This window comes from Leptosomus discolor, chromosome 1 (assembly GCF_034619465.1).
Source record: "Leptosomus discolor isolate bLepDis1 chromosome 1, bLepDis1.hap2, whole genome shotgun sequence".
NCBI lineage: Eukaryota > Metazoa > Chordata > Aves > Leptosomiformes > Leptosomidae > Leptosomus > Leptosomus discolor.
In genome coordinates this window covers 101390359-101411303 of record NC_141391.1, presented here as the reverse complement: position 1 = coordinate 101411303, position 20945 = coordinate 101390359, and the positions used below count along the sequence as shown (strand labels likewise).

Genomic DNA, 20945 nt, shown 5'->3' with positions numbered 1-20945 from the left:
GAGTTCCCTGTATCTTGTTTGGGCTCTGACAAACAATGTAAATTACAAACAGAGGGCATAAGGTCAAACCGCTCTTAAAGGCTAAACTACACAGCTTAAAACCAACGAGATTTCACATGGTAAATACAGGAAAAAACCCTCCCCAGAGCAGGGCCAATACGCCCCAGGCAAGAACAAGCAGGCACGCAGCCCGGCCAAAATGGCGACGCTGCAGAGTTCGTGGATTTTCCCCAACGACACACACACACACACACACCCCACACACACACCCACCCCCCGCGTTTTTGCTTTTCCAGCTTTGCCTGCAGCAAACCGCCGGCGGAAACCCCGGCGGGGGGTGGCGAGTTTCCCGGCCACGGTCCGACCGCGGGGCACCGGCCGAGGCTGTCGCTGTACCACCTTGCCGCCGCTCCCGCCTGCGGCAGGGGGCGCTCCCGCACCGCCGGGGCGCTCCTCCGCCGGCGGCGGAGAGGCTGCGCGCAGGCGCGGGGCGGGCAAGGCGGGTTGGGGCGGGAAACGCGGGCCCGCGCGGGAGCCCGGCCAGGCTGCGCGGCGCCGCAGGTAGGGGCTGGGGGCGCGCCTGCCCCGCGGCCGCAGGTGGCGGCGGTTGCGGCCCCGCTGTGCTGCGGGGAGAGGCGCCGCGGCGGGAGCCGGGCTGGCTGCGGGCGGGGAGCCGGGGTGCCGGTGAGTTAGCCTCGGTGCCTGCGGGGCTGTGGCCAGCCAGGGCGCTGGGTTTCATGCGGCTGATCCTCTCGCGGCGTCGGGTACCGCCAGTCCCCGGCGGCGGTTTCCGAGGCCTCCGGGGCTTTGCGAGGCGGCCCCTGCAGGGCCGAGGGGCGGCTGCGGCCAGCGGTGCGTCTGCCTTCCTCTCGCCCCCGCCGGGGCCCTCATGTCTTTCCGTTGTTCCGGTGTTTCGATGCCCCGCCGTCGAGGCGGGGGTAGCTGCTACCCGAGGGCTGGGCGGGTGGGCTCGGTGCCGGCCCGGCTAGGGCTCCCCCCGCCGGGAGGGGTCGGGGCAGCCGAGGGAGGGCAGCCGCATCTCGGGGGCCTCAAAGCGGAGAGTTGCGGTGTCTGCCCCCGGGGTTCGCTGTTTATTGTAACCCTGTCCTGTGCCTCCGCCACAACATTTAATTCTACTGAGAGACACCACGGCTTTATTACCTTTCTCATGCAGTGTTCAGGCAGTAACTTTAGCCATAATAAATCATGACCCTTAGAAATGGCCTTCCTTAAACCATCCTGCCCGTTTCTGCAGTGAAATTGTTACAGCATCTGTCTGCAGTGCTTGCAGAACCTGCGTTAACTTTGATTGCCTTAGTCATAAGAAACAAGAATTTATCTGGTATTTCTTCTGTTTTCTTCAGCAAACATGAAGGTCATCACTTGTGAAATAGCCTGGCATAATAAGGAGCCTGTTTACAGCTTAGACTTCCAACGTGGAGCTGATGGGAAGATCAATCGACTGGCCTCAGCAGGTGTGGACACAGCCGTTCGGGTAAGTTTCAAACCTGTTTGTTTTGGGTTTGTAGCATGTGTAGAGTATGAAATGGCTTGTTATCCAAGGTGTTAGGTTATTGGCTGGCAAGTGACACCTGTGGTGGATGGTTTAGGGAAGGAGTATGAGATTGTACAGCTGTATACAGAATGACAGCTCCACTTCCATACTGTCCTTGAGTTCTGCTGCTATAAAACTTTAGAAAATGCTGAGTAGTAACTGCTAATTTAGGGCACAGTCTTGTGGGTTAGTGAGAAAAAAATGGTTTTAATTTCTTTATATTCATCAAAGTTGAATTTTGTCTGCTTTTATAAGTAGTCACTGATGATGCCTTTCTACAGCCCTTTTCACTCAACTTCGGATGCGTCTCCCCTAAGTAATTTTGGTTGGTGCTAGCAAACTTTGTTAATCCTTTTGAGAATCACTTATGAAAGTGTTGACTATGTCCCAAAAGATGTGGCTGTAGGATTCACCTTTTCAAAATCAGGCAGTTGTTTACTATCTTCTAAATTCCTAATCCATGTGAGGACTGTCCCCACTGTTCAGTGATCTCTTGGTTTCTCTAAAAGCCTTAGCCCTAGTTGGAAAGCTTTGGGAAATGGAGTGCACTGGATGAACTCTATTCTTTTTATCTGGATTTAGTCAGCTCCTTAAATAAAGTTAATGGCCAAGTGAGGCACGATTTCCTTTGCAGAGAAATAAGTTGAACTTATTTAACAACTTTGTCAGCATGGAGGGTAGACATTGGTCAGAGTTTTTCTGGATTGGCATTAGAGCACTTCTGAAAAAATGACACATTTGCCTCCCTTGATTTTGGAGATGAGAGTGAAAGAGAGTAGGTTACCCATCGCTGTGGGACTGTTTGTTCCATGTTTGAGTTCCTGTGGGTCGCTTCAGCATCTGGGCCTGGTGATTTCCTGTAAAAAACTTTTTTGCTTCTTTACTAAAATCTTTAGGGCTAACCTTTCAGTTTGAGACAGTTTCTCAAACTTATCTGGCAATAAAGAAGGGTTCCAACCTGGGACCCTCCCTGTGCTCCTTAGTAATGAACTGCAATGCAAGGAATTCCTGTAGGTTCTCCGCTCTGTGTCTGTGTATCTGTCTTTGTATTTATCTGTCTTTGTATGGTAATTTTACATTTTAATTCTTTTTTTGGGCCTGCTTATGTTCTGTCAGGTTTCCATCATCTATTTGAAGAAGAAATAAAAAATACTATAATAAGGTTTTACTACCAATGCTGTAGGCGCAGACAAAGAATAAGGTTCTCTTTTGTATTACTGCTGCATTTTCTTCTGAAAATGATTAGAATGCCTCTTTCTTTTGGAGATGGTAAATGGGATAGATGTCGTTAAAAATTAGGGTTTTGTTCCAGGAGTCTCAGTCAAAACTTTTCCCTTCCTCACTGGCAAATTGACTTCTTACCTGATGGTGTATGCATTTCAGGGATTTTGGCTGTATATATAGGTTACTGAACATATATTTAAGTCATATTTACACATATACATATTTTACAGTCAGAAAAATTTCAGTCGTCTTTCACATAGAAGATACTGCTGCTATGTCTTCTTTCAGAGGACTGTTGCATAAAGGGGAAAACTGGCAAAAGCTATAGAGGTCTTAATTCAGGCTGCTTCATTGTTTGGTACATTCCTATCAAGGCCTGGTTGTTGGATGGTTTTGTTTTGTTTTCCTGAACTGAGGCTGTATTCAAGAGCAGATTATTTGAAACACCTAGTAGGATTTAGCTATCTGTGCCCTTAGTCCCACCATACAGGGACATAATAGTGTTGCTCTCATGGCTGAACTAGTGCACAAATAGAGCAGAAGGAGTGGCTTCATTATGTGCTGCAAAATCGAGAACAAGTGGGAGGATCAGGAATTCCTTAAGCCAGCATTGCTGGAAAAGTGTCCATATTTTGCAACTGTCTTAATGCTGTGGTTGTGATCAGTGAGACTGGAATGATTGTTCATCATTTGAGACTTGTTCAAATCATCTGTTTGAAACCAGTAAATCTATTGATCTTTGGGGTATACTGCAAAACTCTTCAATTTGTTCAGACTTCTGAAGAGAGCTAATAGGGTTTTTTTCTCCTGTAGTACCCAGGGTTTTTTTCAGACTGTTACAGTTGGTCGTTGATAGATTTGTTAACAAGATACTGTAATTCCGTACTATTGAACCATTGTATTCATAGGCTTGTTGAATGGCTTTGAAGCTAGTGGTTGTTGATGAATGCAGAGAGAACGATGTTATGTGTTTGTTATGTTTATTATACCGCAATATAATTACAGCTTGTGGTGCGTTGAGCTCGGCTGACCACCAGGTGCCCACCAAGCTGCTCTATCACGCCCCCTCCTCAACAGGGCAGGGAGGAAATATGGTGGAAAAGCTCATGGGTCGAGATAAGGACAGGGACATCACTTATGGGTTACTGTCATGGGCAAAAGAGACTCGACGTAGGGATATTAGTTTAATTTATTGGCAATTAATAACAGAGTAGGATAGTGAGAAAAAAGAGCAGAACTAAAACCACCTTCCCCCCACCCCTCCCTTCCTCCCAGGATCAACTTCACTCCTGACTCTTCTACCTCTGCCCCACCCCGGAGCAGCGCAGGGCGACAGGGAATGGGGACTGTAGTCAGTTCATTACATGTTCCCTCTGCTGCTCCTTCCTCCTCACGTGCTTCCCCTGCTGCAGCATGGGGTCCCTCCCATGGGAGACAGTCCTCCATGAACTGCTCCGGTGTGGGCCCTTTCCAAGGGGTGCAGTCCCTCAGGAACAGACCGCTCCAGCGTGTGTCCCCCATGGAATCACAAGTCCTGCCAGCAAAACTTCTCCTGTATGGGCTCCTCTTCACAGGCCACAGCTACTTCCAGCACGGGCTGTACACAGGCTGCAGCTTTCTTCAGGGCACATCCACCTGCTCCGGCGTGGGGTCCTGTATGGGCTGCAGGTGGATATCTGCTCCACTGTGGACCTCGATGGGCTGCAGGGGGACAGCCTGCCTCACTATGGTCTTCTCTAAGGGCTGCAAGGGAATCTCTGTTTCAGCGCCTGGAGTGCCTCCTCCCCTCCTCCTTCACTGACCTTGGTGTCTGCAGGGCTGTTTCACGTTTTTCTTACTCTTCTCTCACACCTGCTGTGCAGTGGTTTTTTACCCTTTCTTAAACGGGTTATCACAAAAGTGTCACCAGTGTCACTGGTGTGCTCGGCTTTGGCCAGCAGCGGGACAGTCTTTGAGCTGGCTCGGTCCAACATGGGGGCAACTTCTGATGTCTTCTCGCAGAAGCCACCCCTGAAGCCTCCCCCAGCTACCAAAACCTTGCCACATAACCCCAGTACACAGCTGTAGCTCATAGAGGGAAAATTTGTGGTGCAACTGCAGCTTTAGCTCTTAAAGCTTCAGATAATAAGTTCAGAATGACTGGCCAAGGAGTAAATTGTGGATTACTGAAGGGGTGCGTATATATTACTATTTGTTCCTGAAAAATGTCTGTAATGCTTTTGTAATAGATATGGAAAGTGGAAAAAGGGCCGGATGGAAAAGCAATTGTGGAATTCTTGTCCAACCTCGCCCGCCATACCAAAGCAGTAAATGTTGTGCGCTTCTCTCCAAGTGGTGAGATCCTGGCATCTGGAGGAGACGGTGAGAACTGCTGCTCATGTGTTTTACATGAGCTAATTGTAACGTTGAACTAAATGCAATGCATTAACAAAACAGTGCGTGGGAAAGAAAGAAGCTTCATATGATTTCTTCTACAGATGCTGTTATTTTATTGTGGAAGCTGAATGATAGCAAAGAATTGGAACCATTAGTTTTTCAGGATGAAGATGAAGCTCAGCTCAACAAGGAGAACTGGACAGTCATTAAAACTTTAAGGTAGCTTAATATTTTAAGAGTTTGTTTTCTGTTCAGTGTTCTTGATTCCCCAGTGGCTTTTATCATCTAGTAAAATTTCTGTTTGAGTGTATGTAGAACTTCAATGCGCTCTAAAATTTGCTTGCTCTAATATTCATCCTTTAATTGTATTTAACTTTTTTTTGATACGGTGCCAACCTGCATCTTCTGTTAAGGCAGAAGATTTGGCATTTATGTGACATAACTGATGTACTCTGAAATAGGTTCCTGAGATTTGCAGTCACTTAACGCTTAGCACATAGATATATAAAGTAAATGTGAAGTTTTATTTACTAGCTTTATAGTGGAAATTTTGATCATTATTAAAGCAAAAAGCAGCAGTAGATTGACTCATGCAGTTTTGCCAGATGATAGCTGTGAGGCTTGAGCAATCATTTTCAACTAGCTCATTTGAATAGTTGAAAATCTACTGTATTATACAGCTTTTGTTTCAAGTGTACGATGGTTAATGAAATACACACACAGTGCCTACTAAGACTAAGTATTAGCTGATAGAGGCTAAGGCAGAAAACCACTGCTGGCAGTTGAACTATGACAGTGTTCTGTTCTCCCTCTCAGCTGAAGTCTGAAAGAAATTAGTGGTTCTGGACTTGGAAATGCGTTTTGAATGAGCAGTATGTATAACTCTGCCTTGCATTCTCTGTAGTATCTGTTAAAAGTTTTGGTCTATGTCCATACTGATAAAACCGTTAAGAATTTACACTTGTTTACAAAAAAATAAGTAACTGCTATCCGTAACTGATAGATTCCTTGCAACTGCTGGGGCTTATGTAAGAACAGTTTCAAAAGTGTTAGTGGCATTGCTTGAAGCACCAGCATGATCCTTTAGGAACATTAATCTCTTACAGAAAACAAATAAACCAAATCCCCCTTCCATAAACTTGGTGTTGCAAATATTTGTTGTTGAAGTTACATGCGTTGTATGGTAAGTCTTCAAATAACAAGCAATAAAAATTGGTTTTAATGGACCCCTTCTAGGCGGTTCTGAATGTCTTGCAGTGTTTGTTCAACTATATCTAAATCAACCTAAATTTTCTGTGTTTCATGTGGTTCTGCTGAGTATGCGTGTTTGTTTACAGCTTTTATGAAACCCATAAATATACGGGAAATTTTCTTGAATAGTGATACTTCTTAATTATGTAGTATTTTATTTTCTATTTGTACAAATCCTAGAAATGTTTGTTTCCAGATCTTGGTACAAATTCATAAATTACTTCAAATGTGGAGTTTTCATTGTCTGTGAAAAAGACCTGTTGAAAAGGCAAGCTAATTTTGAATAGAAGTAGGATGTGCTTTTTAAAATGCTACTACAACCTTCTGAATATGGAAGTTTTTTTAAAAGCTGAAAGTCATGTTGTTCATTTTACTTCAGTGATACTTTATTTACGTCTGATTTTTTTTTAACCTAAAAATGCGTAAAATGCATGTTTACTTACAGCTGTTAATTTTTTTAAATTAATAATTGGTTTCTTCTCTTCTGGCTTCTAGAGGGCACTTAGAAGATGTGTATGATATTTGTTGGACCTCAGATGGAAATTACATGGCATCTGCTTCTGTAGATAACACAGCTATAATGTGGGATGTCAATAAAGGTAAATGTTACGTTTATCACTTGCATCTCCAGTCCTGGTGGAAGTGCCTCAGAGTATATACCTGAAGGTTTGAAGGCGTCTTTTTTTTGTGGTCGCTAGATTTCTGGGATTGTGAGGCAGATAGCCCAGCATATAAAGGTACCCTCAGGCCAGCAGATTTTACACAAAAGTAACCCTTTCATCTTGGAGTGTTCAGGAAATAAACTTCACCCAATTCCCCCCCCGCCCAAGTCCTAGACAAGCAGCTTATGTATTACTTACTCCACCCCACACCCCAACAAACAAACCAAACTTGACTAGTATCAAGTAATTAACTACCTAGGTAAAAAATGGGAAGCGAGTATAGATTTCAGGCTTGGTTTTGGCAAGATGTGACTTTTTTTTTTAGGCTCCATTAGGCAAAACACTACTGTTCATTCTCATCCTACTGCAGTGGGATTGCTTGTATTCTCCAAGAAAGGCCCATTTATAGAAGTTCTGGTAGTAACCATCTAGGTTAGGTCACTTTACTGTGGCTTGATGTTTTCTTATTAGCAGTGTAAACATTACTTTCACTTTTAATTTCATGTGGAAATACTTAACTTTCTCTAAATTTAACTTTTTATCTCACATTTCTAATATTTAGTATCTAATTAAGAAAAATAAAGTAGGATCCAGGTTAATTTTCAGTGTACGCACACATGAAGGTATGAATGTTCGCTGCTGACATTTTTTGTGTTCCTGGTTAGTATGCTTAATGTCTCTCCCATCCAAACTGTCACGTGTACTTCTTTTCAGAAGTCTTTACCATAGATACGTGAATGTTCAGTCAAGAGTGTGTGTACTTAGAGCGTAAGTATGTGTAGGGGCATTGTGTCCAAATGTCTCTTGCATCTCAAACTGCTTGTAACGACTTTGAAGGGAGATATCTGTTAGGATTATTACTGAAAAAAAAAAAGCTGGATGGCCTCTTAAGATGATATGCTACATATATGTAATGTGTTCCATTCTCACTGCTTTCTTTTAGCATGCAATTGATGCCATCGAAGGCATTTTGTGTCTTCTAGGCAGAGAGACAACTAGTGTTCTTTCACTCTTCCTTAGGCATCTGTTGTTGGCGACTGTCAGATACAGAATACTACACCAGAAGGACTTTTTGTATTATGCAGCATGGCCTCAACTCTAGTTGTGTAATCTTTTTGAAGAGCTCTTGTCTTTGAAACTTGTCAGCTTATAGAATTTCCTCGCAACAAAGCAACACTTAACTAACAGGAAAAAACCCACCTGTCACTGGTATTCAAAACAAAGTATTTAATGAGAATTACCTGTAACTACCTCATCACAATGCTTTCGGTCTGAGACATTCAGCTGTGGAATATCAGTGGAGCCAGAGAGCTCAGGCCATTGAGAGATCTTCATGACAGAATAAGCTGTGGAAGAATGTGAGTTAGCACTGCTGTAGAGTTGTTTCTGACAGCTGACCATATGTAAGCGTCAGTCAGCATGTGTGTAGTGTATTTTTTTCAGTGCCTGCTCATCAGAGTAGATGAGTTTATACAGCTCCCCAGCTGGAAGTTGTGTTTTAATGCTGGAATTTCCGGCTCGGTATTCAGCCAAATTCAGTTAGTTGTTGAACAGTATTCTAGACTGGCCTGAAAAGTTTTTTCTAAATCACAAAGGTTTTGAAATACTTCTGGTTTGAAATATACTCATCTTGCATGTTTAATGCCTAAGCCAAGCTGCTTATCTGAGTTAGTTTGTAGGGAACAAGCCCTAAATTGGCACGTCACAATTTCCTATACTTGTGAAGATTCTAGAAATAAAGCAACTGTTTCTGATACTTTTACCAGGTACCATCAAGTTAACAGTTTGTATGTTTAAAAAATTATTTCTCAAAATTTTGAAACGCTTTGTCGTCTTTTATTTCTGAAATGAAAAAAAATTCTAAAACACGTTTTAATTTAGATTCTGAAAACTGTTTATATTACAATTTCAGGACAGAAGGTTTCAATATTAAATGAACACAAGAGTTATGTCCAAGGAATAACCTGGGATCCTCTAGGCCAGTACATTGCAACTCTGAGTTGTGATAGGTGAGCTGTTGGTCTAAGTGTTTTGCCTTAGTATTCTTTCTTACTTGAGATTGAATTAAAAGCAAGTATGTGGGATAAATGTGACTTTTCTTTTAGTTTTGTTCAGATTGTTCTGTAAGAAGGTTGATGTGAAAGTAAAATGATACTGTAGTTAACCTTTTGCTCGTGGTAAATGATTACTGAAGTCTGAGTGTCCTCTCTAAGCAGCAAATAAGCTTATATAAACTTCTCTAGAAATTTTTCTTCAGGAAGTAAGTTTTCATGGTGTTGGTCGTTAGAGATACCAAATGCATCTTAAGAGAGTGCTGCGTTCTCGGTTGTTAGTGAGCTAAATAAGTCCATCCCTGTCGTTTTAAAGAAATAAATAAATAGGTTAAGAAATGAGTTAAAATGTTTTTCCACTGATACCTTTCTTTTGCCTTCTTGCTCCCTCCATTCCCAGCAGTTTTGTAAGTGATGTCATTGGGAAAGCTGAACACACACTTCATAAACTTGGCCCTTGTCAGAACTTGAGTGAGCTTAAACTGTTCAGGGCATGCATGCTGCTCTGCAGCAGTTCGCAGCTGGCTAGTAAATGCATGTCATCTGGCACCCACTGCAAAGAAAATTACTGTAATAGTGGAAAAGTAGTTTTGATTTAAGATTTGCAATAGCCTCAGAAAAATGGTAAGTTAATCACAACTAGGTCATTATAAGCCTCTGTCTTCTGGTAATCAGTTATGTGAGATTTGTGTGCTTTTATTAAAATAAACAGCAGTGAAACACAAGTAATAGAATGATGTACAAGTTTTTCTTGGAGTGAAGTTGCAAGCGAGGGCATGAACTAATCTGAAGAGAGGAGATCTCCCACCCCCTCAGGTTTCAGGTGCTTTTCTGCAAGGTTAGTGAATAGCATTGGCTCGGTGGGGGTCTAACAGGAGCCAGACCCGTTGCCAGGACTAGGCACTCACCAGCCCAGGGTGGGGAGACCTCTTCCCCCTTTTGGCAGACCAGCTTAGCTGTGTGACATCCAGAGCCAGTAGTTCCACAACCGTCTCAAGCTGTCTGACGCACCTTCACCTTCTGTTTTCTCTTCCTAACTCCGTTCAGGATTCTTTGGAGCTGTTTCAGCACATTAAATCGTCAGAAAGCTGTCTGGTTTTTGTGTTAAGTTGGTTTTCTGCCAGCCTAACAAACCAACGTGACTTGGTGAAGGTCAGAGCTGGCAGAAGGGAAGGGGTGTTGGGACGAGCAGTCTGGTTTGCTTAGGCTACCTGCTGTTTTAGTGAGATGAAGTCAGAGAGGAAGTCACCTCCTCCAAGCTCAAGATCAGTGCATCCCTATGAGGAAGAAATCAAGCAAAGGAGGCAGGAAGCCTGCTTGGATGGGCAAGGAGCTTCAGGAAAAACTCAAAGGGAAGAAGGAAGTTTACAGCATGTGAAAAAGGGACTGGCCAATTGGGAGGAGTATAGGAATGTCGTCAGAGTATACAGGGAGGCAACAAAATACTGAGGCACGCTTGGAATTAAATCTGGCAATGGATGTCAAAGACAACAAGAAGGCCACCTTCAAGTACATCAGTAGCAAAAAGAAGACGAGGAAAGATGTGGGCCTCCTGCTGAATGAGGTGGGTGCCCTGGTGATGGAGGAGGTGGAGTTACCGAATGCCTTCTTTGCCTCAGTCTTTACTGCCAAGGCTGACCCTCAGGAATCCCAGGCCCTAGAGGTAAGGGAGGAAGTCTGGAGAAAGGAAGATTTTCCCTTGGTCAAGGAGGATTGGGTTAGGTATCTTTTAGACAAAGTAGACACTCGCAAATCCATGGGCCCTAATGGGTTGCACTGGCAAGTGCTGAGGGAGCTGGCAGATATTGTTCTTGGTCATTCTCCATCATCTTTGAAAGGTCATGGAGGTCAGGAGAGATGCCTGGAGGAAAGCTGGTGTCATTCCACTCTTCAAAAAGGGCAAGGAGGATCGAGGAAACTACAGACCAGTCAGCCTCACCTCCATCCCTGGAAAGGTGGTGGAACAGCTCATTCTGAATGTAATCTCTAAGCATGTGGAGGAAAAGGTTATCAGGACATGGATTCACCAAGGAGAAATCATGCTTGACCAATCTGAAAACCTTCTGTGATGGCACGACTGGGTGGGTGGATGGGGGGAAGGCAGTGGATGTGGAAGCAAGGCTTTTGACGCTGCCTCCCATCACATCCTCATAGGTAAGCTAGGGAAGTCTGGGATAGACAAGTGGACAATGAGGTGGATTGAGAACTGGCTGAAGGACAGAGCCAACCCAGTGGCGCAGAGTCCAGTTGGAGGCCTGTGGCTAGTGATGTTCCCCAGGGGTCAGTACTGGGTCTGGTCTTGTTCAACATATTCATCAATGACCTGGATGAAGGGACAGAGTGCACCCTCAGCACGTTTGCTGATGACACAAAACTGGGAGGAGTGACTGACATGCCAGAGGGCTGTGGTGCCATTCAGTGAGACCTGGACAGGCTGGAGAGCTGGGCGGAGAGGAACCTAATGAGGTTCAACAAGGGCAAGTGTAGGGTCCTGCGCCTGGGGAGGAATAACCCCATGCACTAGTATGGGCTGGGGGTCGACCTCCTGGAGAGCAGCTCTGCGGAAAAGGACCTGGGAGTTCTGGTGGACACAAAGTTGACCATGAGCCAGACCATGAGCCAGCAATGTACCCTTGTGGCCAAGATGACCAATGGTAGCCTGGGGTGCATTAAGAGGAGCGTGGCCAGCAGGTTGAGGGAGGTTCTCCTCCTCCTCTACTTTGCCCTGGTGAGGCCACATCTGGAGTTCTGTGTCCAGTTCTGGGCCTCCCGGTTCAAGAAGGACAGGGAACTACTGGAGACAGCCCCGCAGAGGGCTACAAAGATAATTAGGGGCCTGGAGCATCTCTCCTACAAGGAAAGGCTGAGAGACCTGGGGGTCTTCAGACTGGAGAAGAGAAGACTGAGAGGAGACCTTATCAATGCTTCTGAATATCTAAAGGGTGGGTGTCAAGAGGATGGGGCCAGCCTGTTTGGTGCCCACTGACAACGGGCACAAACGGGAATGCAGGATATTCCATCTGAACATGAGGAAAAACTTCTTTACACTGAGGCTGACAGAGCACTGGAACAGGCTGCCCAGGGAGTCTGTGGAGTCTCCTTCCCTGGAGATATTCAAAACCCACCTGGACACAATCCTGTGCAGCCTGCTCTGGGTGATCCTGCTCTGGCAGGGGGGGTGGGCTAGATGATCTTCAGAGGTCCCTTCCAAACCCTACCATCCTGTGTAGGAATGGCATGGCCATTTGCTGTCCACTAATTCCCTCATTCCTTCCGTGAACGCATGTGCTGGTACTTCACAAATCTTATTGAGTCAAATAATTGTCAGTGGTTTTTAATGAAAATTGCCTGTAACTGCCTCATCACAATGCTTTGGATCGGAGACATTCAACTGTGGAATATCAGCGGAGCCAGAGAGCTCAGGCCTTTGGTTATTTAGCCATCAAAACTTGTCCCCCTGGTGGTGTCTTATGAATAGAGTTGTAATTAATGTGTGATTGTCATTTGTATTTGGCAGTCCTGACTGAGAAGTGAGGTCCTGTAGTGTTGTCTGAAACTTGGGGTGAAAGGAAGCTGTTCAGTTAACTGTGCTCTCCACCATGTAGGGTCCTGCGGGTATACAACACACAAACCAAGCGTGTAGCATTCAACGTTACCAAGATGCCATCTGGATCAGGAGCTGAAGGAGAGGTGCGTTATTCTGCTACTAATGGTACTGGAGAATGTGCTGGGTGCTATTTTATATTTCTTTTATTCTATGAAACCAAAGGGGCAAATATTTTCCATTCAAGTAATCCATATATCAGATATTTTTGTCTCTATCTCACCTTTGCATTTTGTAAATAGAGGCCGCATCAGGTTTCCTCAAACACTACAGAAATGACTAAGGACACTGCCTGCTGCTGTTGATCTCTTACAAGTTCAGCCGATTAAAGTAGTAACACAATGTCTTTGATTGTAAATGTTAAAAATAGTATGGAAAAAATAGTATGCGGAATGAATTCTTAATAGGAAAAACTTCAAACATTTCTGTCAGTAGCTCTAAATTTATGAATGGATATGATATAGCAATAATATTTGAAAGTCAACAGCCTGAAATTTTCAAAAAGGTAGTCTGATTTTTAGGAAAAATATCAATTAGGGAAAATTTAGGAAATTCTCTCTAACCCTAAGAGGGAAAACAAAGAGCTTTTTTCTCCCCAACAGTTGTAAGTGATAGTAAAATAACACCTCCAAGCTGGCTATAACCTTCTTAATCCCTTCTATTCCTTTTCTTTTTTTGTGAAAACATTTGTAACAGTTTTATGGAGACTGCCGAACGGGCCTGAGAGAAGGTGTTTTGCCATTATGGAAGTTCTCTTTAAACCTGTAATACTAGAGTTAAAATTAAATGCCTAAGGAACAGGCTTTTACATTGACTGTTAAATAATGTTATTCTTCAGGTTATTACTATTTTTTGATTACTAGTCTAATGTGACTGCTCTTGGAGTGTTTTGATTAGTAGCTGAAGAGGGATCAAGGACTATTTTTCTTAGCTGTGAAGAATTTATAGCACAGCAGAAAGTGAGTTTCAAGGAGCCATGGTTTTTAAAACATCTTTTAAAATAAAAGTTCTGTCAGGCTGAATTGTACAACTGGATGTTTTTTCTCACTTGAATTCCAGCTGACACGTTGATGGGACTTCACACAATGATCTTTTCAATGTTACAGGCTAGGAGCTATCGGATCTTTCATGATGACAGCATGAAGTCATTTTTCCGCAGGCTCAGTTTTACTCCTGATGGCTCCTATTTACTCACTCCAGGTATGTGAGAACGTGTACTGTAATAACTTAGATTGTATCTGTTTTGCTCTAGTTTGATTGAATGTGAATCAAGATTGCTTTCACACTGCTAAGGGATGCTTATTTGTCTGAATTATGCCATTCCTCATTCTTCCTACTGAAGAAAATAGAGACTCCACAATGCTCTTTCTTTAGCAGTCCAGAACATCAACGTTCTCCTGTGATAAAAACTATATTTATGGCATTTTTGTGAACTGAAACATGTAAATACATGTTTAACAGACAATACATGTCTGTTAAAATAGAAATGAAGAATAATGAGTTGTTTCTTTTGACTGGTCTCTCTCTGTTTGTATCCTTTCTTAAGAACATTCTACAGCCATAGTAAAAATAACATTGCAAGAAGGGGGTCAGTTTGGCCACATAAGCACAGCTTTTATAGATGTCTGGCAACATCAAAAAGAAGCTTTGAGGGGGAAGTATATGAGGGGAACAAAAACAGCACTAAGTAAATATTTAAGATGCCTTTTTAAGTTGTATTCAGGTTGCACAGCTCTTGCCCAACTGACAAGCCTAATTCCTGAGAAGTATAATATTTATGGACATAAAGTGTGGACTCAGTACCTTTTTGAGTTGATGGGTAACGTTTTAACCTTTATTTTTGCAGCTGGCTGTGTTGAATCAGGAGAAAATGTAACAAACACCACGTATGTTTTCTCCAGAAGCAATCTTAAAAGGTAGAGTTTAATAAGATCAAAATATCTTTTTATTAAAAAAAAAAAAAAAAAAAATTGGAATGCTGTCTTCTGAAATACTGATTCTTTCTAAAAGGCCTGTGGGTCACCTGCCATGTCCTGGAAAGGCAACTCTTGCTGTTCGCTGCTGCCCAGTCTACTTTGAGTTGAGACGAGCATTTAATAAAGGTACTGTAAATCCTTCAGGGAGTATGATTTTACAGCAAATATGTGAAAAGGCCAGTGTGGCTGTTTACTATTTTATGCCCTAGCCTTTTAACATTCCGTTAAGATAGTGTTGTACCACATCTTGGAAGCTGTTTCCTGATTCTAAGACCCTGAATTCACCTTAAGTACCTTGTGAGTAGCTTTTGATATAGTGGATAAATGTTCTCACTTGGCCTCTTAGGCTACAGAAACACTATTTAATATTTTTGTTTAGTTTTTAACCATGTTGTGTAAGTAAAAGTAAATTAACTTGGCTTAGCACTAAAGGAATGACCTAGTGAAATATTTTCTGTTAGTCTTAACTAACCAACATCACAGAAGCACCAGAGAGCTGGTGTAGTTTGCAACAACCGTTGATGTTTACTGAAGGAAGTCAAACCTGAAGCAGTATTGGTGTTACTGGCCAGAACAGGAGTTCTGAGATGGGGAAAGGATTGCATGAAGTTGCATGAGAACTTAGCTGGAGGTTGAAATCCAGCCTTATTGTGAGCCCAGTGGGTCCAGGAGTGTTTATATTTTAACAAGACTGGTCTTATTTGGTGAAAAGGCAGAGCTTTGCTCCTTTCTTTAGAGGGTCAGTTTGTGGTATTTCTTACAGGATTTAGAGATTACCTGTTGTTGTGTTCTGTATTTTCACCATAGTCTTTAGATCCATTGTAATGGTGTGTTGCAAAGTAAGGAGATGAGTGTCTGCTGTTGGTCTCTCTAGCTCCTCTAAACAGAGTGTTTAGTTTCTGCAACATATATGCAGAAAAGTGAAAACATGGTAGTCTAGAAATCTCTGTGCGTACCTTACATTATGTTAATGATAATGGCCTGTCTGTTTAAGCAATAGCTTCCATAATCATAGAACTGAATGGGAGCCCTATATACTAGGAATTTCTGAAAGCAGCTAGCTAGCATTCAGCTTCCAGTGGAAGTTGGAATACTCTGGCCTTACAAAGACCTAAAGTTGTGATGAAAGGCCTAGCTAGGAGGTGAATCCAAGATAACACAAATAGAGCTAAATCCATTGTTTTGACCAAGTCATACAGAATATAATGTGGTGGTGTAAGTTTGTCATGACCTCGATTTACACTATATCCTAAGGTGTGTTTTTCTTGACTTTAGTATTAAAGTTCATATAAATATGCTGAAAATTTTCAGCTGGAAAGTATATGACAAACTTTACAAAACGATATAATAGCAATCCAGATGGACAAAGCTTCTGCCAATTTCTCTCTCTTTAGCTAAGACAATAGAGGGCCAACTTCAGCAACAGAAATGTTAGTGATTGACATTAAACTTTACGTTTTATGGAAGTGCTATCTTCTTAGCCATTATCTTGATACTGATGAATAATGAAATCTTTGTTTAGATTCATGGCTAAGCTAGCGCTGTTACTACCTTGCAATGAATGCAAGACAGAATTTTCAATGTGTTCATTTCTTTGCATTCTAGGTGAAATCAGTCAGAAGTCATCTCCTGCTCTGTTTAATCTGCCGTATCGATTGGTGTTTGCTGTTGCTTCAGAAGATTCTGTGCTTTTTTATGATACTGAGCAGTCCTTCCCCTTTGGTTATGTTTCTAACATACATTATCACACCCTGAGTGACATTTCGTGGTAGGTAATTGTTATGTTCTTAAGATTTGTTGTGATGGGGGAAATGTCCTTTTTACATGTTGAAGTTCTGCACAACTTCTTGTATCTTGCTTTATTTTTATGACACGCGTGTAGTCACTGTCATCACAGTGTCTGAACAGTAAGCCACCATTTTTTGTCCTATAAACTGGAGAATTATGGTTCTTTATTGGTTGGGAAACAAGGTGCAAGCACCCGGGGGACAAGCAGATGGAAATTTTAGGTGCCCATGAAAAGTACTCATTGTTTAGGCAGTGTAACTCGTAATAATGAAGTTATTTGGAGACTTTGGAGGTCATCTTTCTGAGTTCAGGTGTCTGTAGCCTGGCCAAATTCTGCTTTATCTGCACAGTTCTGCTCAGTGGTTCTTCATGTATGGGACAAAGTAATTTATCTTGACTTGATGTGGGGAGTCGGAACTGAAGCTGAAAATTGAGCCCAAATCTTGCAATCAGGATACGCCCCTCTGCTGAACAAGGCTTCTTCTGTTGTGCCTTTCTAGCCAGTATACCTAAGCTGAGGTACAGAGGCCTCTGTTTCAGAAACTGTTGATGCTCAGACACTGTGAAAACCATTGGGTGTCAGGAGGAGGGTAGTGGAAGAGAATAGAAAATCAAGTGGTTTTAATCAGTGATAGGTAGACATTACTTGCTGCAATGAGCATGAGGAGCCCATTCAGGTGAGCCCCATGGCGATTCTGAGCATTGCCTCTAGTTAGCACAAGGAGCACTGCCAAAGAGCTTGAACTGCTCTGCTGGTCTGAATGAGGAGAGTACAGCAATGTTTCAGAAACTGTGGCTGAAGATTTGTGTACCTGCAGTTGAACCATACTTTGTGCCAGCTCAAACACATGCAGATGCTGACAGCAGCATATTACAGGTGATCACAGACAGCACCAGAGAGATTAAACCAGATGTGAAGGCCATAATTGAAGATCTTTCGTTCATTTGAGTTGTATGTCTCACTTGACTGCAGTTTTGTTTAAATGTATACATGTACTTGAGGAAGGGAGGAGGAAAAGATAAGTACAGCATGTGTTCTAGATGGGAGGGTGGGGTTTGAAGAAAAGTTCTGACCTTTACTCTTAATGGAAAAAAAATAACAATCACAAATAGGTCCAGCGATGGAGCCTTTCTTGCTATTTCTTCCACGGATGGATACTGTTCATTTGTTACCTTTGAGAAGGATGAACTGGGCGTGCCACTGAAGGAGATGCCACAGATAAATGTCAGGACTTCTGGTACAACAGAGAAGAAAGTGAAAAAGAGCCAGTCACACAAAGTCGTTTCCCCAGGCTCTAGGCTGACAGAAGGGACTCCTTCCAGCAGGGTTACTGACCCCAGCACACCCACGCTCCAACCTAGAACACCCACAGCTGCTGGTAAGGACTTGCCTTCCACACCTGTTGGCATAAAAAATGTTCCAGTGTCATCCTCAGACGAGAGGAAAATCAGCCAGCCAGCCAGCCAGAGCACTAAAGTAAACCAGCCCAGGAGGATTACTCTCAACACTTTACAAGCATGGAGCAAGACGCCAAGGTGAGATTTATATTGCCGTTTCCAGTTATAAATACGAAGGCCAAGACAAGCTGTGCCTGTGCTACCTTTAAAGGTTGAGGTTTAGATGTAAATTCCTAGCCCCGTGTCTTGGTGGTAGCTGCCTTGAGATGGAACTTTTTGTTCCAGTTGTACTGCAACTGAAAGGTCAAAACATCTCCTGAATCCTGAACGTCCAGCTTTTATAGTTCTGTCTGAAATGTGAGGCAGTAGGCACAGTTATGCCTTGTCCCTATGACAACAGCAGGTGTCTATCTTCAGGTCCCGGTTTCTGTACAAAGATGGACCTGAAGTCTTCAGCTGACAAGAACTATTTAAAGACCCTTCTGATAAGAAATATATTAAGAATTAAAGAGTGCAAGTCTAGACAGGCCCTTAGTGTGCACAGTCATGGCCGTGGGACTTAATGCATTGATTAAGGTTATTTCCTAAGGTGAAGATCTAGGTTTTTAGAAATTGCCTGTAATCCATGTATTGATTGTCAAGCAGGCTGCAATATAAGATCCTGAGCTGGTGTGCAGCAGTGAGGAGACAGCCATGCAATTAGAGATCTAGACCTTGTCAGCAAAACAAGGCTATTTTAGAATGAAAGGAGATTGCTATAACTTCTCATAGGAATGTTTTAATTAGTAGATGGCTAGGGAGGAAATAGTGAACGAGAAAGCAGGATAGTGGATTTCATCAACAACCGCAAAGAGAAATCTTAGAAGTCATGGCTTTCTACACACCAGTGTTCATCTGTACTGGAACTAACGAGTCAAAAGGTTGTAGGTAGTTGAAAGTGACATTTGCCTGGAGGGTGAGGTGATTGATGGAGCTAATTAATCTCTTTATTTATGAGAGAGAGAAACTATATTTAATCATACCAACTGATTATGCCATGAGTGTCATCTTGTAGTAGCATGCGTGGTGCTACTTGTAAGACTTTTGTTAATGGTTCAATCCTCTGCCACTTCTGTGCTTAATTTTTAAGAGCTAACCAGAAGAGATTTAGCAGAAGAAAATAGATTTACAGTAATTGTTAGTGGACCTCCGTGGGCAAAAGAACTCCCTAGAGTTTTATGAATCTGAAGTGTTAACATGGACAGGGCTAGGGAATAGTAAGCGCAGGCAGTCTTAATTTTAAAATATTTGACAAAGATACTGAAGGTGAATATCAAGCATTGTGCCACATATATGCAAAAGTATTTTCTAGTAGAAAAGATCATTAGTGGTATTTAAAGTACTTCTAAAAAATGCTCTATTCAATGTATAAAAAGAAGAAAAAATGCATAGTGAAATATACCTAAACTACATTTAAATTTAACTGATTCTGTCTGAAGTAAATCTTTAAATAAAGTATTTGTGGAAATGATGGCTTTAAAGAAATTGAACTGTTTCTGCTCTTTTAAAGGAGAGTAAACTTGATTCCACTGAAGCCAGATACGCCAACCTCTGCATATACAGATACAGTTCCTATACCTCCTTCCTCAGAACAGGAACACGGTAAACTTTTGTGGCTATTAATATCCAGCAAAGTCTTGTCAATCAGTTCTTTCTATTATAGACTTCTGTTATAAGCTGTAAGATTATAACACAGGCACAATCAAGGACAAACCTAAACCTAGCTGCAGACTCCAAAGCTTTGTTATTTTGGTGTGTTTGAAAGGTGCTTTTGACAGTATGGAATGTGTTCTCACTGCGGTTGCTCTTGGGCAACTTGGGTTGCTCTTGTAGTGACTGTCACTACAGTTTTTATATTAATGGATGCATTAGCTGACACTGAAACCAGGAGGAGTATATTCACTTGGATGTGATGTTCTCCGGGTCCTACAGGTGGGTTTTAAGACCCTTGTACTTTCAGCACATCATTGTTTCAGATGCTGGACTCTCAAACCAGGGTTATTTGGGTTTGGTTTTTTTTGGGGGGGCGAGTGCTGAATTGTTTGTGAATTCAGCAAACGAATTTATTTTCTTAATACGGATTTACTTCACTTAAATGATTTTCCTGTTTGCCTGTTCCAGAGAGGCCATTACCATCTGATGACAGTCTTCAAAATCCCCCAGCACCAAAACGTCCTAGAACTGAGGAATTGTCTCTTTCTACATCTGCTGAAGACCAAATCAGCTGCAATTCAAACAAATAAAGGCTAAGCTTTTGGTAGACTCTTCACAGTCTGAAGATGATGCTGCCATATGTGAGAGTGCATTTCTTTTTGCAAATGTTGAATCCTCAGTTCCTGACTGAAGTGCCATATACATATTTGATGTAGTGCTGTGAAGAAAGAAACTGGGAGTAGAAGACAGGTTTTGGGAATGTAGCTTTGCAGAAGAGGAAATAGTTGGGAAGTGACCTCTAAGTGCATTTCTACATCTTGAAGACAGCATTCTTCAAGAAATGCCACAGCTTAAGGAAATCGGGGAAATCTGGGTATTGAAAAGCCATACAATAACCTAAGAGTTTCCATCAAAATCCCTAAGCTGATGTTTATAAAGAATTATGTCTTTCAGTAACCTGTCTGGCAAAAGAAGAGAAATTTTAAGGACTTAAATGCGTTCATAATGATGTGGTTTGAGACAAAAAAAAAAAGGTTCATTCAAACATATTGGCTTATATGTTTAGCAACATGCAAAACAATTCATGCTCTCCAGTACATGTGGAATGGAAGCTGATGTTCACGTGCTCTGAATGCCGCAGCATACAATATGACTGACATGACTGAAACATGACTCAGAACTTGCAACTGCAAGAAACAAGAAAGAAAAAAGGAGAAACCCTCTGAAGACCTGTTATAAGCATTAAACAGCAGAAAAAAGTTCTTAATTGTTTAGTTTCTGTATTTAAAATAACCCCAAACATGCAGACATGAGATTTTCCTGAGGCAGTGGGATTTGAGCGCATACATTAGAAGTTTCCTCCTTTTC

The 20945-nt window shown here is 42.4% G+C and overlaps 1 protein-coding gene across 1 annotated transcript; it reads left to right on the top strand.

The window, feature by feature from the left end:
• Nucleotides 1-1369: 1369 nt before the first annotated feature.
• On the top strand, nucleotides 1370-20167 carry CHAF1B (chromatin assembly factor 1 subunit B). The gene is made up of 13 exons (XM_009957247.1): nucleotides 1370-1495; nucleotides 5008-5140; nucleotides 5257-5374; nucleotides 6902-7005; nucleotides 8981-9077; nucleotides 12725-12809; nucleotides 13830-13923; nucleotides 14570-14639; nucleotides 14734-14825; nucleotides 16305-16467; nucleotides 17601-18023; nucleotides 19435-19526; nucleotides 20046-20167. The coding sequence occupies exons 1-13, from the start codon at nucleotides 1370-1372 to the stop codon at nucleotides 20165-20167; spliced, it is 1719 nt and encodes a 572-aa protein (XP_009955549.1).
• Nucleotides 20168-20945: the final 778 nt, after the last annotated feature.

Bases quoted from the DNA above. Each gene is read 5' to 3' on its own strand.
- CHAF1B (XM_009957247.1), top strand. From the start codon at position 1,370: ATGAAGGTCATCACTTGTGAAATAGCCTGGCATAATAAGGAGCCTGTT. The intron at 12,810-13,829 runs GTGCGTTATTCT...TCAATGTTACAG, and splicing joins GATCAGGAGCTGAAGGAGAG to GCTAGGAGCTATCGGATCTT. The intron at 14,826-16,304 runs GTACTGTAAATC...TTTGCATTCTAG, and splicing joins GAGACGAGCATTTAATAAAG to GTGAAATCAGTCAGAAGTCA.